The sequence below is a fragment of the Monodon monoceros genome, unplaced genomic scaffold (genome assembly GCF_005190385.1).
Source record: "Monodon monoceros isolate NGI ecotype Baffin Bay Population unplaced genomic scaffold, NGI_Narwhal_1 Super_Scaffold_9, whole genome shotgun sequence".
Taxonomy (NCBI): Eukaryota; Metazoa; Chordata; class Mammalia; order Artiodactyla; family Monodontidae; genus Monodon; species Monodon monoceros.
The window spans coordinates 22934338-22953404 of NW_021703786.1; the positions used below are offsets into that span (position 1 = coordinate 22934338).

General features: G+C 43.2%; 1 protein-coding gene across 1 annotated transcript; it reads left to right on the top strand.

The window, feature by feature from the left end:
• Positions 1-5892: 5892 nt before the first annotated feature.
• Positions 5893-11385, top strand: LOC114889622 (intercellular adhesion molecule 5). Its single transcript, XM_029213028.1, is given in 7 exon segments — positions 5893-5947; positions 7285-7551; positions 8423-8743; positions 8997-9275; positions 9811-10080; positions 10745-10987; positions 11183-11385. Coding segments are annotated over 7 exon segments (1638 nt in total).
• Positions 11386-19067: the final 7682 nt, after the last annotated feature.

Below are 19067 nucleotides of genomic sequence, written 5' to 3' on the forward strand. Positions count from 1 at the left end.
TTTTTAAGGGATTCATTGGCTTGTTTAGCCCCCAAGCTTCTATTCTATCCAACACTCTCCCTCAAACTGTCAGTATGGAAGGAGAGGAGGCAGTGGTACTAGGACACAAGACAGGCAGCTGAAAAAAAAAAAAAAGGTTCTTAAGACTTATACTGGTCAGGACTTCCCTGGTGGTGCAGTGGTTAGGAAGCTGCCTGCCAATGCAGGGGACACGGGTTTGAGCCCTGATTCGGGAAGATCCCACATACCGCAGAGCAACTAAGCCCCTGCGCCATAACTGCTCAGCCCGCGTGCCTAGACCCCATGTTCCGCAAGAAGAGAAGCCACCGCGATGAGAAGCCCATGCACCGAAACGAAGAGTGGCCCCCGGTCGCCGCAACTAGAGAAAGCCCACAGGCAGCAACTAAGACCAAACGCAGCCAAAAAAAAAAAAAAAAAAAAAGACTTATACTGGTCACCAAAACTGTCAACATTAATAATTTCCCGGCCTGCCTCCCCAATACAAAGATTAGTGAGGCCTCTCCAAGTCTGTTTCCTCATTCACGAAATCGGGTTAAAAGGACTGCCTCCTCGCTGGAAAGGAGTTCTATTAAACGAGATAGTGGATGCACCTAATAACTGCCCTCTTAAAAAAAACCTCCCAAATCTTCAAATTTCACTTCACCAAGAAACTCAGCCCATGCCTCACGGTCAGACCGATTACGGGAGATCCAAAGCCGCAAAAAGGTGCCGATGTGAACGGCCCTATCTGGGCTCAGGGAAAGGTTTCTGAGACACGACCCTCGGGAGACGTTAGACGTGGAAGCTAAGGAAAAGGGACCCGGGGTGAAAAGAGGCAACAACGGAGGATTTACAAGCTCACCTTAATTTTTATAGCTTATTGATAAGCCCTGGGCGGGAGCAAGGCCGCAGGCACCCTTGGTAGGAAGTGAGGCCCGAACCGCTAGTTCCCTCAAGCGTGTTACTTCTATGTGGAGAGCGGGGTATGGAAACGGGGGGCGCGGCGCCGAAAAGACTTTTCAGACAGTGGCAAGGCGTGCCTCCGAACCCCTTTCCCAGCCCACCCAGGAAGAGCTTGGTGGAGTCCCAGCAGGATTTTGTGCGAGGACCTAGCCGAAGTCCACAGACGAGCCCGCTCGGAGGGCCAAGGCGAGAAGGAGGCTGCGCGCGCAGCCCACTCCCGCGCGGGAGCCTCACGTGTTCAGGACGCACCACCAGACGAACAGGCAGGGGGGTGCCGACAACACCTTGTTTTCCTTACAGAGCCATTATTTGCTACAACCACCATTTCCATTTTGTTTTCACGTTTTTTTTTATGTAGTAGCCATTATCTTGAGTCAAATATGTGCTCTCTGCCAAGGAGGATACAGGCTTCCCTACTCTCATCTTCCCCGTTACCCCCTCCTGTCGTCCTAGCTTCCGGCCCGCCCCGCCTGTCTCAGCCAACTCTCGCTAAGCTTCTGCGTAGACGTCACGAGTTTCTAGGCAGATCAGGCAAATCCTCCGGCCAGGAGCGTCTTCGTGCGCCCCCGCCCGGCTGTGCCTACCAAACGGTCGGAGCGCGTGGCGGGCGCCTGAGCGCGTGGCGGGCGCCTGAGAGCTAAGCGGGTGAGGCGAGGAGCGGCTGGGGCAGCAAGGAGCGGCCCTCAGTGAGAACTTGGGTCTTGTTTTCTTTGCTTAGATTCATGCTGGGGTCTTCTCCCAGCTTTCCTGTCAAATCTGTGGGGGTCTGGCCTCCTGGTGGGCTTCACCTCCTCACACTCCGGAATTTTTGAGGCTCACTCATTGAAGTATTTCCCCCACATAGTTAAAAAATGTAAAATACCATCCACCTTTAAAAGGCTTCATGGCCTGTTGGGCTCAGAGCCATGTTGTGTACACACTGCACGGGAAACTCCTTCCAAGCCACAACTGACTGGGCTCTATCCGAGGGGTGGGCGCAGCCCCTCACTCAAATATTTGTAAATAATTTATCTAGTTCATTAATTCATTCGTTTATAGTCGTTGAACACCTACAGCCATTTTGGGTGCTTGGGATCCATCAGTGAAAAAGGCCCTGCCCTCATGGGGCTTACAGTCCAGGCCGGAAGCAGACCAGACTCCCAGGCCTAAGGGGTCAGGGGGAGTGTGGTAGAAGGTGGTGCTGCTGGGGGAAAAGAAAGCAGCAGCATCGACCGAGGGTGTGCTGGGATGCGGCCTGGGCACCCCGGGTTGAAAAGTGCTGGTTACAGTGGGCTTCGTTGAAAAGACACATTGAACTGGGTGAAAGAGTGTTCGGGAAGGAGGAAGCAAATTCCAGGCATAGCGAAGAGACAGTGTTCAAAGGGTGGGATGTGACTCAGGTCTGTGTAAGAAACTGCAAGAACCCCTGGGATGTAAGTGGATGGTGAGCATCCCAAACTCTGACAGGAAGTCCAGTTTGGCTACACAGCCAAAGCCATCCAACAGCACATGCATGTTTGCCACCCTCCCCTCATTGCCCACCACTCTCCCTGCAACCCTTTAGTGGCTGGAGTACAGGCCTAGAATAGCCGACAGTTTAAACCTTTAATTTAGGGTATAGTCTACAGAGTGAGCAAAAGGGATTTCAAGATTTAAAGACTGTTTCCCATTAGGGATGCCGCTTTCTTTTTCATTAAGAAAATGAATATAAAATTTCATGTTTCAGTACCTGATCATAACATGCCACAGGGAAAACGAGGATGAACTTCTCTAATTTTCTCAAATAAGCCTGGCCTGACCTCTTCTCCATATCACTTCATGCTTTAACAGACTTCTGCACATAATAGAAAATGCAGCTCAAAGGGGACCTTTCTGAGAGACCGTCTCAACTCCTTCAGAGAGAAGTAATGATTCCCTCCTCAATGCTCCCTGATCAATTTGCTTATCATTATCAGCAGCATCAAAGAACAGCACAATCACCATCATCACATTTATTGAAGACTTAGGTGCCAATAGTTGGACTGAACACTTGAATTAACTCATTTAATTCTCATTTTACTCCCTCTCAATATTTATGATAACATTCGGCACAGTATATTGTTATTTGTATTTACATTTGTCTTTCCCTCCAACTACCAGGAATTCCTATGTCATAGGATAAATCTTGGTAACTTCAACACCTTACTACAAGCCTGGATCGATAATTGTTTGCTGAAAGAATGTATGAATATAAGTAGTCCCAATTGGGGCTTTTCAGCAGAGCTGTTGTTACTCAAAACACTTGTTTTGAAATGCCCTTCAGAGTCTGAGGTTACGTTATTTAGAATCTCTTCACTGTTAGGAGGTCTTCCTTTGAAAGAGATGTAAGTTACTCAGAGCTAAGTTTGGGGAATAAGGTGACTGAGTAATATCACTTTTGTCCAAAGAATAATATTGGGTTGGCCAAAAGGTTCGTTGGTTTTTTTACCATAAGATGGCTCTAGTAGCACTTAGTTGTCTTTAACTTCATTGGAAACAATTATGTTAGATTGTATGTGACAGCTGTCAGATCAGCGTACATTTAAAAAAAGACTTATCAAAGTTGGTGAATTTTTGTGTAGCCTTTTAGTATTGAAGATGGAAGAAAAAAGCAACATTTTTGGCATATTATGCTTTATTATTTCAAGAAAAGTAAAAACGCAACCGAAATGCAAGAAAAGATTTGTGCAGTGTATGGAGAACGTACTGAGACTGATTGAAAGTATCAAAAGTGGTTTGCAAAGTGTCGTGCTGGAGATTTCTCGCTGGACGCTGCTCCATGGTCAGGTAGACCAGATGAAGTTGATAGCGATCAAATCGAGACATTAATTGAGAACAATCAACGTTAAACCATGCAGGAGATAGCCCACATACTCAAAATATCCAAATCAGGGTTGAAAATCATTTGCACCAGCTTGGTTATGTGAATCGCTTTGATGTTTGGGTTCCACGTAAGTGAAAAAAACCTTCTTGACCATATTTATGCATGCAATTCTCTACTTAAACGTAATGAAAATGTTCTGTTTTTAAAACAAGTTGTGAGAGGAGATGAAAAGTGGATACTGTACAATAATGTGGAACAGAAGAGATCGTGGGGCAGGCGAAATGAACCACCACCAACCACACCAAAGTCCGGTCTTCATCTAAAGAAGGTGATGTTGGGTATACGGTGGGATTGGGAGGGAGCCCTCTATTATGAGCTCCTTCTGGAAAACCAAATGATTAATTCCATCCCAGTTAGACCAACTGAAAGCCGCACTCGACGAAAAGCGTCCAGAATTAGTCAACAGAAAATGCCTAATCTTCCATCAGGATAAGGCAAGACTGCATGTTTCTTTGATGACCAGGCAAAAACCGTTACAGCTTGGCTGGGAATTTCTGATTCATCTGCCATATTCACCAGACATTGCACCTTCGGATTTCTATTTATTTTGGTCTTTACAAAATTCTCTTAATTGAAGAAAATTCAATTCCCTGGAAGACTGTAAAAGGCACCTGAAACAGTTCTTTGCTCAAAAAGATAAAAAGTTTTGGGGAGATGGAATTATGAAGTTGCCTGAAAAATGGCAGAAAGTATTGGAACAAAAGAGTGAATACATTGTCCAACAAAGGTCTTGGTAAAAATGAAAAATGTGTCTTTTATTTTTACTTAAAAACCAAAGGTACTTTTTGGCCAACCCAACAGAATAGCTTAATAAAGAGACTGATATTTCTTATGTAGCTTAAAAGCCAGTTCTAAATCACTTCCCAAAAATGTTTTGAATAATAGTGTCATCACTGGATTAAATTTATAGCCTCCCAAAGTGATTGTTTTGAATGGTAGCATTTACTTGGGAGTGTAAATTTTGATATGCCTATTGTTTTATGCGTGTATAAAAAAGACCAAAAAAAAAAAAACAACCCTCTTTCAGACCAGCATACAAGTAAAGGTAGACTTGTACACAACCCAGTGTATGAAAATTAAAATGGAGAATTAGAGGATAGTCACTCATTTATGGAATATCCATAATATGCTAGGCACTGTGCTAGGTGCTGGAGATGCAAGATGATGAAAGTATTATCTCTTGTTCTTAAAGAATTCCTAGTACGGTAATGATTACATCATTAAAATAATGCACTGAGGTGAATTACATTTTAATATACATAGCTTCAGAAATCGTGTTTGGCATAAAGTGAGGTACAGATCATGTGTAATAAGTGAGGGATTATGAAGTGGGATAGGATTAGTCAAGAAAGTCCTTTCTTAGAAGAAATTTGCTTGAATGGGGTTTTGAAAGAAAAACTTGGTATGGATTGGCAGAGAAAAGAAGTGGACACTTAAGATTTAACTAAGCCAAAGTAGTAATCCAAATGTTGCTTGGTGAACCTGGAGGCAGATCAGAAAGAGATGGATTATCTTGAGGGATATTTCATAGAGGTCATGAAGAGAGAGTCCTGAAGAAGCATTTCTCCCATAAGAGAACAGGACTTGAGTGAACATGTTTTCTAGATTCAGGGTCACTTTCCACTGGACTGCCAGATAAACACTGCCAAATTTCATCTCTCTAAACCTCACTTTTCATATGTCTATGCTAACAGCCATCTTCTATTGACTCAAACAGAGGCAAACATGTAAACAGGTAAGTGCAATACAAGCTTATATAGGAATCTCACTTAATTTCATAGCCCCTTCATTATTCCTCATATTTTCCTATGTCTTTTTGCTATGCACATAAACCAAACTGAAACAGATGCAAGAATTTCTTTTCATACCTCCATACCACTGATACTCTTGCTACAATTTCTCCAGACCATGCAAGCTTTTAGGGAAGGAGCTAAATTTGAACAGTATCAAAGAAAGAATTTCCTATATCCTTTTTCTCTTTTTTTGTCACTTTCTCCAGCATTGCTGTCTCCTTTCTTCCTCTCCAGCTTTTGGCCCTTCTCATAAGGATGGAAATGCTACTGTTTGGTGTCTGGGCCCTGCTGGCCCTGATTCCTTGCCCAGGTGAGGCTATTTGGGAAAGTTTCTTTAGCTAGTATGTGCCAGGGTACAGGTCAATGAGAAAGAGGATAGGAAATCCTGAGTGGGGTGACACTTTAGTATTCACTCATCTGGACCCCTGGGAGAGAGTCCTATTTCTTGGATCTAGGACACAGAATCCTAGGTGTTTCTGGCTTGTAACTGGGAAAACCCACATTAAGGGACAGGATAATAGACCATCAGAAAAAACCCTCTCTAAGAAATATACCTTCTCTGCTTGGCTCCCTGCTGCCCCTGGACTGTCCTATTCTGCTCTCGGGAATATTTTTACTTCTTTGTTGCCATCTTTTATGTCACGATGAGCTACAATAGGATCTCGATAGGACAGGGCCCATAGTGCAGTTGTGAAGAGCGAGTTCTCCAGATGGCAAGAAAGGAACTGGAGCCTTAGTGGGTAACATTGCTGCAAGAGTTGTGTATTCCCAGAAGGGACTAGTATTTGGGAGATGAAGTAGATGGTGGACATGGAATAGCTAAAGGGGACCGGTAAGGGAAGTTTTCAGGACACTGTGCCCCTCACCTATATCAGACATTTAAAACTTACCTGATGTCTCTCTCACTGTTCCTGAGAAGAGTTCCCTAACAGAGTAAACTCTTAAGCATCCAAAAACATCTATTGCCTTAGCACCAAAGCAAAATGGAATAGTCTCACTTTGAGAAGAAGAGGTGAAAAGTTCCATGGAAATGAGTGACCCTGGGAGTCACGTTTATACCAGTGGTTCCCATAATTTGGTGTGCACACAAAGGTCACCAGGAGTGCTTGTTTTGTTCCCTTGAGTATTTCCAGGTCCTGCCTTCACAAATTCTTAATCATTCAGTCTGAGGTGGAGCTGGAATCTGCAATCTACAAGCATTCCAGCATAATTCTGGTGAAGGCAATTCTTAGACCAGAATTTGAGAAACACTGCTTTGAGGTATAAGTAACAAAGCTCTTTTTTTTCAGGGGTCTACTTACCCCATGAGGGCCCTCAGCAGCCAATTCTGGAAGTTTCCAAGATTTCTGGAAGTTTAGGAAGAGAATGGTTTCCTGGGCATGATTTTTAGCAACGCCATAGTTTCCATGGTGACACTATTAGAGAAATCGAGAGCCCAAGAAAGATGATGAGAGGAGGGAATGGTGGTAGAGTCAGGATTCTAACTTGTTCCTTAAGGGTCTTTTTCTTGTTTGTCCCCGTACCTTTTTATTCAGGGTAGGTTTTCTATTCTCTAACCTGTAACTAGATAGAATAGGCTCTGTATTTTCTTTCTTGGGTCTTGTGGTCCTCAGCAGAGTCTTTGGCATATGTGGTTGACCTTTTCAGGGGCTGCAGAAGACCTATTTGAGGTTTCTGTTTGGCCACATCAGGCCCTTGTAAAGTATGGGCAGTCCCTAATGGTCAACTGCAGCACCACCTGTCCAGATCCGGGACCCAGTGGAATTGAGACCTTATTAAAGAAAACCCAGGTGGGCAAAGGGCCTCAGTGGAAGGAGTTTCTCCTGGAAGATGTCACACAGAATTCCATCCTGCAGTGCTTCTTCTCTTGTGCAGGGATCCAAAAGGACATAAGCCTTGGCATCACTGTGTACCGTAAGTGGGGCTGAGGGCTGGGGAGGAAGGGAAGAGTGGGGGAACATGACTGTGCCTTCTTTAGGGAATAATGAGAAAGAGACTTATTTTAGGGGAGAGAATTGTGGCCCTTAATAAAGATTTCTGTCCTCCTGTAGGGATTCCAGAGCCAATTATTTCTTTCCCTTTGGTGTAGGCCTTTAAATTAGGAGCAGACCATAGAGCGCATCCAGACATCTGTGCTTTTGAGAATATGTTCAAATACAGGAGGCATTTGCTAATGATGCTAATTTATAAATTATCAAAAAAGTATAAAATCATTGTTGAATTATTTTTCACAAATTTTTAGAATAAACAGGGATTAGGGAAAGCGGGGTCTTTGTAGGCTGGGGTAGCTGGAGAAGTCTCCACAGAAAAGGAGGCTCTTGAGCTTCATTCCTGCAAATGGTTAGGTTTTGAAGTGATGGGAATGGGCGAGGAGCCTCTTTCAGGTAGGCAAATAGCATTGGCAAAGATGTAGCCATAAGAATAAGTGTGAATCTCTGGGGTGTCAGAGCTTGGTTAGCTAGGGTGTAGTTTTCGTGTGACGGTAAGAAACTCCTCAGAAGTTGCTCATGCCTCTGAAGCACCTCTGGTAAGAGAGAAAAGCTCTCCAGAATGGCAGCAACTATCAAAGCAGGGGGCCCCTCAACAGTTAACATTTCTTGGCTTTAGCCACCTTTGATGGCAAGAAGAAGGCTAACTCGTCTCATCTAGGGCAGAAAGCTGACACTGTTTATCAGATGGTTTAAGAGTAGTGGTCACCTTCTGTCACAGGCTTCTTGTCCTATACTATTTCTTTCTGGAGAGTTGAGTATCTTTCTCTCATCAAGCCCACCTTTTTGTCTTAAAGAGTCACCAGAGCAAGTGATCATGGAGCTGCAGCCTGAATGGGTGGCTGTGGATGACGCCTTTACAGTGACATGCCACGTGCCCAGTGTCACACCCCTGGAAAACCTCACCCTTACCCTTCTCCAGGATAACCAAGAACTACATAGAAAGAATTTTAGGAGCTTGGCTGTGGCCTCCCAAAGAGCTGAGGTCACCATCAGTGTCAAAGCCCAAAGGGAGGATGACAGGTGCAATTTCTCCTGCCATGCAGAACTGGACCTGAGTTCACATGGTGGAGGGCTCTTTTGCAGCGGCTCAGCCATCAAGGCGCTCCGAATCTTTGGTGAGTCAGAGCTCAGGTGTGGAAGGAATCCTGGGGCTCAGTTTCCTCAGCTTACCTTGGCCTTTGGCCCTCATTTCCCACAGTGTTTAGGATGAGGGTGTAAGGGTAATTGAGCTCCACCTTTACTTGAGTTTTAAACTCACTGTGGGGGACAGAGAGCTTCTAGCCCCACTCCCTACATTGTGGGGTCCTATATGACATGTGATTTATCATGGCTTTTCTCCTTTCTTTCCTTTTCCTCATTTCTTGGCAGAATTCTCTTAGAGACCCCAAATCTGGGTCTCTTCATTTCTGGAAGTTGGGATGGCAGAGACCATGAGCTGTGAGGTGGCTAGGGTGTTCCCAGCTGAAGAGGTAATGATCCACATGTTCCTGGGAGACCAGGAGCTTAGGCCCTTTCTCTCCTGGGAGGGAGACACAGTATGGGCCAATGCCAGTGTTCGGGCCATGGAGACTGGTGATCAGGAGCTGTCTTGCCTTGTATCTCTGGGTCCAATGGAACACAAAACAAGAGAGCCAGTGCATGTCTATAGTAAGTGACCTGCCTCTTCCCTTCCCTTGACAGTTCTTTGCCATTGAAAATGTCCATAGTAAAGGCTTGGTGATTCAACTGCAGATTTCCTTACTAATCTTTGCTAGGTATACTCCAAAGTGAACATTAGTTTTCATCTTTCTCTAAGTGCAGGGATGCGCTGAGGCAGTAGTTCTATCTAGCCTTCATCCTGTTTCCTTAGGCCATCATACTTACAGACTGATTCTGAATGCTTGAACTTATTCCTAGGAACAATGATTTGAAGTGAGGAGGAAATGTGTAAGATGGAAAGACATCTCGCTATCCTTGCAGCAGAGGCATAGCCAGACGTGTGCATGCGGCACTTGTTACAGGAGAAGCTCGCAAATTCCCACAGCATCTCGTCGCTCCCGCCAGTCAGCACAGAAGCAGTAATGGTATCCAGAGTCTTTCCCCTGCTCTCTGCCTGCCCGAGGGGTGCCACCAGCAGCAAGAGTACAGAAGTGGCTGTCAGTTTTGAGAAATATGTTTCATTCTCTTTTTCCTTTCTTTATAGGCTTCCCTCCGCCAATCCTGGAGATAGAAGAATTATACCCATTGGCAGGGACAGAAATTAACGTGACCTGCTCAGGGCATGTATTAACATCACCCAGCCCTACTTGTCGGCTTCAGGGAGCCCCAGATCTCCCTGCCCCTGGGGAGCCTGCCTGGCTTTTACTTACCGCCAGGGAGGAAGATGATGGCCGAAATTTCTCCTGTGAGGCCTCTTTGGAGGTTCAGGGTCAGCGGCTGAGCAAAACCACTGTGATCCAACTCCATGTCTTATGTGAGTAGAATCCTGATCTTTCTTGTCAAAACAAGGATTATTAGTGTTCCATTTCCAGAGATCTTGGCCAGCAGCTTCATTATTAGAGTTGCCACATTTTTCTCTTTTAAAAAAAAAAGGAGAAAATAAAATTAAAGCTCTTCAAGCTTACCTTACCCCTAGGAAAGTGAGTAGGGAGAACCCTAGGGGGAAACCAGGAAGAGAAAAGAAAAAGTGGTTAAAGTGATCAGGCAGTATTAGTTGAGGGCCAAAGGCTGAACATAGGAGGTGATAGTTGGAGCCTATGCTGAGGAGGGAAATTTCCTCATAAAAACTTGTATTTTGAAAAGTAGAAAAATCGTTGTCTCTGGGTTCACCCCTACCCATGTTCTCACTCACTGAGAAGCAAAGATGGGAAGCAGGGACCCCAGGGCCATCATTGACAAAGCAGTTCAGATCATTTAGTCTTAATCCATTAAAATGCCCTGTGCTGCATCTCAGTCTCGTCCAAGGAGGAAAAAGAGTAGCTCAAAGCAGGGAACTGATGGTCCTCCCCTTGGGAAAGAAAGCTATTGGGTGGAGGAGACACAGTGTCTGGATCAGGGGAGGGACAGGGAGCCGAGCATGATGGAGACAAGGGAATGTGGCGCCCTGAGCTGGCCCCTCTGGGGACCTGTTTTTCCAGACAAGCCACGATTAGAGGAATCTGGTTGCCCTGGCAATCAGATCTGGTTGGAAGGGATGGAGCAGATGCTTGCCTGTGTCCCAAAGGGAAACCCGACACCAATCTTGTCGTGTACCTGGAATGGAATGATCTTTGACCTTGAAGTGCCACAGAAGGCAACCCAGGACCACTCTAGAACCTACTGCTGCACAGCCACTAACCAGCTGGGCTCTGTCAGCAAAGACATTGCTGTCATTGTGCAAGGTGACTGCAGCTCGCCTGCTGCCAGACCCAGGATGGAAATCCCCCAGGGGCTGGGATTCTTAAACAAACATGGAAAGAAGAAAGATTTCAGTGGGCTGGGGAGGGTGAGACTGACAAATGGGCCTTGTGGGCTGGGGTGGGGCGATTCTCCTGCCCTCGATCACTCCCAATTCTCTGTCTTCTGTGCTTGGGCAGGACTGGATGAAGGAGTCAGTTCCACCATCTTCGTCATTATTATTGTCATCCTTGGAGTGGGCATCATAGCACTGTATTTGAACTATCGGCCCTGCAAGATAGAGAGGAGGAACTTGCCCTATAGGCAGAAGGAGAAGAACAAAGAGGAGGAAAGCCAATTTGCTGTTCAACAAGCAGAAAAGCACAATGCACAGAACTGTTAGTTAGAAACAGCTATTTGGTTGAAGGCACCCTCTACTACTGGGGTTTCCTGAGAGAGGGAGGAGGGAGTAGAAGAGAAAGGAAGAGACATTATCCTTTGTGTTCTATGGTCCCATAAAACAGTGTTTCAGGCCCTCATGTCCTGTGGATCCAATCCACCCACAAGCTCAACTCCTCTGAGTAGGAATTCAGTCTCAGTGTTAACTGGTGAGAGGGCCTCTTGCTCCTTGCTGTGTGATTTATCAGTCCACTCTCAGATTCAGAAAAGAAGATCCTGCCTGTGCCTTGTCACCCCCTTCCCACTGCCCTTTGCTCCCAAACATCAGACTGAAGAGATAGCCAGAAATATCTCTGAAATACAACTCATTTCTCATGGTTTCCTCATGACTAAGTGGGAACCAGTGTCTTAGTCTGGGGACTGGAGTTTGAAGGGAGTCAATACCAAACAAAGGGCTAGGAATCAGAACCCGATTCCCGCCTACACATTCCTGTGCTCCCCTAGCCTGGGGTTCTGGAATGCTGGCTCCCAGAGCTGAGCTTGATGACATCATTAAGGCTCAGTGTCTGGTTAGGCTTCAACTCACCAACCATCTATTGTGTGCCATAGAGGAGTATACAAATCATTAGAAATTCCACACTGGGTCAGACAAGCAGCTTTTCTAGCCCAGTGTTCTGTCCCTGAAATGGAAGGTAGAGTTCTTCCATGAAATTGAGCTCCAAACATCTCTGAATTCCTTTTCATAATCCATTATAGAGTAAATCATCTGTGAGTTCACATTAAACATATTAATTTTTTTTTACCTGTACAAGCTCTTAGGTTAGAGTTCCAATGTTTATTCTCCTTTTACATAAAGAAGTATATATTTTTATATGTCTGCAAACTTCCCTTTAAGCTTCAGGAGGACTCCTCCTGTGACAATGTTCACTATATGATTGAGCTTCCTTCTCTGTTCTTTGGAAAGATTATATTCACCCCCTAGAGAAGACATGAAGAATTGTAAAACCAGGTCTCTTCTCCAAAATCAGTCATGTATGGGTCACTGAAATGTTGGAAATGATAAAAAGTAAAAGTGATTTTATGACCTCTGAAAGTATTTCTCTTCTGTGTCACTGCTGAAAGTTTTTATTAAGTCACATAGTTGCACTTTGAGAAAGAATATCAAGTTGGTAGCATAACCAAACAGCCCAGGGCAGGTGGTGCGTTAGTTCAGGAAGCAGCCTTTCTGACTTGCCTTCAAAACTAAAGTCCAGACTTCCAGATACAGGTCCACAGCCTTCCAAATTGAAGACACCAGATAGAAAGAACACAGCATCAGGCATCAAAGTGAAAAAACTGTCTCATTCTTGCCAGACCTTTCCTGAGTCTGGGTTATGGATTAGCTATAAAATAATCCTTTGGTTTCAACACATACAAAGCAGCAGGGATACAATGGTGAACAAAATACTGTCCCTGCTGCTACAAGCTAGAGCACATCAACAGGAAAGCACAACTGCACCTTAAATGCTGTGAATGGGGAAGCACAGGCCCTTAGGAGAACACCTAACTCAGGATCCAGGAAGGCTTCCCGGCGGGAGCTTGGAAATACGCCGTTTGATTTTGCAAAACAGCAGCCCTCCAAAATGACCTTCTCTGCTTCAATTTTTCTACTAAATATACTAGCCACTGCTCTCTCATCATGTGAGTAATAGAAATTATTCACTTTTCTGAATTGAGCACTTGGGGAAATAAGTTAGAAAGAAGAGTATGGAGTTGCCTCATCTGGGAATCTTCAGTCATTTCAGTGTCTTGGGATCAGGTCTGTAGCTGTCTCATATCTGCAAACCCCACCTCATGGCCCCAGTGCTCTGTGGAACAGTGAATCCTAAACAGGAGGGAGGAAGGGGGGTCATTCGGACTTCTTGGTCCACCTTGGAGACCCTGGAGGCTTAGCCTGATCCTGCCTTTGCTTCTCACTGCCACATGGTGTCACTGTTGACAGCGTCCTACACAGTCCATCAAACCTTGCAGTACTACAAATCCAGGTTCCCGGGTGGGCTGCCGAGGATCTTCCAGGGAGGACAATCGGCTTCCCAGGGCTTGGTCCGGCTTTGGTGATGCCTTGCATGGATTTCCAGGGTTACAGTTCTTAGAGCTGGATACTTTGGATTAGCTGTCCTCCAAGGCTTCTCAGATTTGGGTAGGCTCTTGCCCTCGTAGATTTGGAACCTCTGCTTCCTTTCTCTCCCCAGGGATCCACACAACCAGGGGTCAGGTGGCCCCTCCTAGTCAATTCTTAAAGCACAAAGGATCTCATTACATCTTTTTTCCAGAATAATACAGCTGGCCACTGCTCACCCTTCTAAGGGTAGCTGCCTTCAGTGTCTCCTGGGGGCCCCACCCCCTAAAAGGTTTTGATCACACTCCTTTTCTGAAAATAGAGTAACCAGCTCACACTTAACGGCAGCTACCCTGATTATCTCCAGGTGAAGAGAGCAACGTTTAATACTCCAAAATTTAACCTCTTAGGAAAGTCAAGGTGACTTTCTTTTAGACCTGAGAAAACAAGAATCTTCAGTGAAGCTTCTTACTATAGGGATGATAATAACAGCATTTATCTATTACATAATTATATTTGAAAAGAAATGACATAGTACTGGTAAAAACACTAGCATAGTGTCATATACATGTATTTACAAGTATTAGTTTTTACTATATAATGCTGGTGGTAATCACACCCATAATAAACTGAAAGCAAGAAACAGAAATCTGAGCTCTACCCACCACCAGTCCCTCCCATCAGGAAACTTACATAAGCCTCTTAGATAGCCTCATCCACGAGAGGGCAGACAGCAGAAGCAAGAAGAACAACAATCCTGTAGCCTATGGAACAAAAACCACATTCACAGAAAGATAGACAAGATGAAAAGGCAGAGGGCTATGTACCAGATGAAGGAACAAGATAAAACCCCAGAAAAACAACTAAAGTGGAGATAGGCAACCTTCCAGAAAAAGAATTCAGAATAATGATAGTGAAGATGATCCAGGACCTCAGAAAAAGAATGGAGGCAAAGATTGAGAAGATGCAAGAAATGTTTAACAAAGACCTACAAAGAAACAGAGATGAACAATACAATAACTGAAATGAAAACTACATTAGAAGGAGTCAATAGCAGAATAACTGAGGCAGAAGAACAGATAAGTGACCTGCAAGACAGAATGGTGGAATTCAGTGCTGTGGAACAGAATAAAGAAAAAGAAATGGAAAGAAATGAAGACAGCCCAAGAGACCTCTGGAACAACATTAAACGCAACAACATTTGCATTATAGGGGTCCCAGAAGGAGAAGAGAGAGAGAAAGAACCAGAGAAAACATTTGAAGAGATTATAGTCGAAAACTTCCCTAACATGGGAAAGGAAATAGCCACCCAAGTCCAGGAAGCACAGAGAGTCCCATACAGGATAAACCCAAGGAGAAACACGCCGAGACACACAGTAATCAAATTGGCAAAAATTAAAAACAAAGAAAAATTATTGAAAGCAGCAAGGGAAAAACGACAAATAACATACAAGGGAACTCCCATAAGGTTAACAGCTGATTTCTCAGCAGAAACTCTACAAGCCAAAAGGGAGTGGCATGATATACTTAAAGTGATGAAAGGGGAGAACCTACAACCAAGATAACTTTACCCGGCAAGGATCTCATTCAGATTCGATGGAGAAATCAAAAGCTTAACAGACACGCAAAAGCTAAGAGAATTCAGCACCACCAAACCAGCTCTACAACAAATGCTAAAGGAACTTCTCTAAGTGGGAAACACAAGAGAAGAAAAGGGCCTACCAAAACAAACCCAAAGCAATTAAGAAAATGGTCATAGGAACATACATATCAATAATTACCTTAAACGTGAATGGATTAAATGCTCCAACCAAAAGACACAGGCTTGCTGAATGGATACAAAAACATGACCCATCCATATGCTGTCTACAAGAGACCCACTTCAGACCTAGGGACACATACAGACTGAAAGTGAGGGGATGGAAAAAGATATTCCATGCAAATGGAAATCAAAAGAAAGATGGAGTAGCAATACTCATATCAGATAAAATAGACTTCAAAATAAAGAATGTTACAAAAGACAAGGAAGGACACTACATAATGATCAAGGGATCAATCCAAGAAGAAGATATAACAATTATAAATATATATGCACCCAACATAGGAGAACCTCAATACATAAGGCAACTGCTAACAGCTATAAAAGAGGAAATCGACAGTAACACAATAACAGTGGGGGACTTTAACACCTCACTTACACCAATGGACAGATCATCCAAAATGAAAATAAATAAGGAAACAGAAGCTTTAAATGACACAATAGACCAGATAGATTTAATTGATATTTATAGGACATTCCATCCAAAAATAGCAGATTACACTTTCTTCTCAAGTGCACATGGAACATTCTCCAGGATAGATCACAAATCAAGCCTCAGTAAATTTAAGAAAATTGAAATCATATCAAGCATCTTTTCTTTTCTTTTTTTAAAATAAATTTATTTATTTTATTTATTTACTTTTGGCTGCCTTGGGTCTTTGTTGCTGCACACAGACCTTCTCTAGTTGCGGCGAGTGGGGGCTACTCTTTGTTGTGGTGTGTGGGCTTCTCATTGCAGTGGCTTCTCTTGTTGCAGAGCACGGGCTCTAGGCGCATGGGCTTCAGTAGTTGCGGCACGAGGGCTCAGTAGTTGTGGCTCTCAGGCTCTAGATCGCAGGCTCAGTAGTTGTGGCGCAAGGGCTTAGTTGCTCCGCGGCATGTGGGATCTTCCCGGACCAGGGCTCAAACCCGTGTCCCCTGCATTGGCAGGAGGATTCTTAACCACTGCGTCACCAGGGAAGCCCATCAAGCATCTTTTCTGACTACAATGCTATGAGATTAGAAATGAACTACAGGGAAAAAAACATAAAAAGCACAAACACATGGAGGCTAAACAATACGTTACTAAATAACCAAGAGATCACTGAAGAAATCAAAGAGGAAATCAAAAAATACCTAGAGACAAATGACAATAAAAACACGATGATCCAAAACCTATGGCATGCAGCAAAAGCGGTTCTAAGAGGGAAGTTTATAGCTATACAAGCCTACCTCAAGAAACAAGAAAAATCTCAAATAAACAATCTAACCTTACACCTAAAGGAACTAGAGAGAGAAGAACAAACAAAACCCAAAGTTAGCAGAAGGAAAGAAATCATAAAGATCAGAGCAGAAATAAATGAAATAGAAACAAAGAAAACAATAGCAAAGATCAATAAAACTAAAAGCTGGTTCTTTGAGAAGATAAACAAAATTGATAAACCATTAGCCAGACTCATCAAGAAAAAGAGGGAGAGGACTCAGATCAATAAAATTAGAAATGAAAGAGAAGTTACAACAGACACAGCAGAAATACAAAGCATCCTAAGAGACTACTACAAGCAACTCTATGCCAACAAAATGGATAACCTGGAAGAAATGGACAAATTCTTAGAAAGGTATAACCTTCCAAGACTGAACCAGGAAGAAATAGAAAATATGAACAGACCAATCACAAGTAATGAAATTGAAACTGTGATTAAAAATCTTCCAACAAACAAAAGTCCAGGACCAGATGGCTTCACGGGTGAATTCTATCAAACATTTAGAGAAGAGCTAACACCCATCCTTCTCAAACTCTTCCAAAAAATTTCAGAGGAAGGAACACTCCCAAACTCTTTCTATGAGGCCACCATCACCCTGCTACCAAAACCAGACAAAGATACTACAAAAAAAGAAAATTACAGGCCAATATCACTGATAAATATAGATGCAAAAATCCTCAACAAAATACTAGCAAACAGAATCCAACAACACTTTAAAAGGATCATACAACATGATCAAGTGGGCTTTATCCCAAGGGTGCAAGGATTCTTCAATATGCGCAAATCAACCAATGTGATACACCATATTAACAAACTGAAGAATAAAAACCATATGATCATCTCAATAGATGCAGAAAAAGCTTTTGAAAAAATTCAACACCGATTTATGATAAAAACTCTCCAGAAAGTGAGCACAGAGGGAAACTACCTCAACATAATAAAGGCCATATATGACAAACCCACAGCAAACATCATCCTCAATGGTAAAAAACTGAATGCACTTCCTCTAAGATCAAGAACAAGACAAGGATGTCCACTCTCACCACTATTATTCAACATAGTTTTGGAGGTCCTAGCCACAGCAATCAGAGAAGAAAAAGAAATAAAAGGAATACAAATTGGAAAAGAAGAAGTAAAACTGTCACTGTTTGCAGGTGACATGATACTATACATAGAGAATCCTAAAGATGCCACCAGAAAACTACTAGAGCTAATCAATGAATTTGGTAAAGTTGCAGGATACAAAATTAACACACAGAAATCTCTTGCATTCCTATACACTAATGGTGAAAAATCTGAAAGAGAAATTAATGAAACACTCCCATTTACCACTGCAACAAAACGAATAAAATACCTAGGAATAAACCTACCTAGGGAGACAAAAGACCTGTATGCAGAAAACTATAAGACACTGATGAAAGAAATTAAAGATGATACCAACAGATGGAGAGATATACCATGTTCTTGGATTGGAAGACTGAATATTGTGAAAATGTCTATACTACCCAAAGCAATCTACAGATTCAATGCAATCCCTATCAAATTACCAATGGCATTTTTTATGGAACTAGAACAAAAAATCTTAAAATTTGTATGGAGACACAAAAGACCCCGAATAGCCAAAGCAGTCTTGAGGGAAAAAAACGGAGCTGGAGGAATCAGACTCCCTGACTTCAGACTATACTACAAAGCTACAGTAATCAAGACAACATGGTACTGGCACAAAAACAGAAACATAGATCAATGGAACAAGATAGAAAGCCCAGAGATAAACCCATGCACCTATGGTCAACTAATCTATGAAAAGGAGGCAAGGATATGCAATGGAGGAAAGACAATCTCTTCAGTAAGTGGTGCTGGGGAAACTGGACAGCTACATGTAAAAGAATGAAATTAGAACATTCCCTAACACCATACACAAAAATAAACTCAAAATGGATTCGAGACCTAAATGTAAGACCAGACAGTATAAAACTCTTAGAGGAAAACATAGGAAGAACACTCTTTGACATAAATCACAGCAAGATCTTTTTTGATCCACCTCCTAGAGGAATGGAAATAAAAACAAAAATAAACAAATGGGACCTAATGAGACTTCAAAGCTTTTGCACAGCAAAGGAAACCATAAACAAGAAGAAAAGACAACCCTCAGAATGGGAGAAAATATTTGCAAATGAATCAGCAGACAAAGGATTAATCTCCAAAATATATAAACAGCTCATGCAGCTCAATATTAAAGAAACAAACAACCCAATCCAAAAATGGGCAGAAGACCTAAACAGACATTTCTCCAAATAAGACATACAATGGCCAAGAAGCACATGAAAAGCTGCTCAACATCACTAATTACTAGAGAAATGCAAATCAAGACTACAGTGAGGTATCACCTCACACCCATTAGAATGGGCATCATCAGAAAATCTACAAACAACAAATGCTGGAGAGGGTGTGGAGAAAAGGGAACCCTCTTGCACTGTTGGTGAGAATGTAAATTGATACAGCCACTATGGAGAACAGTATGGAGG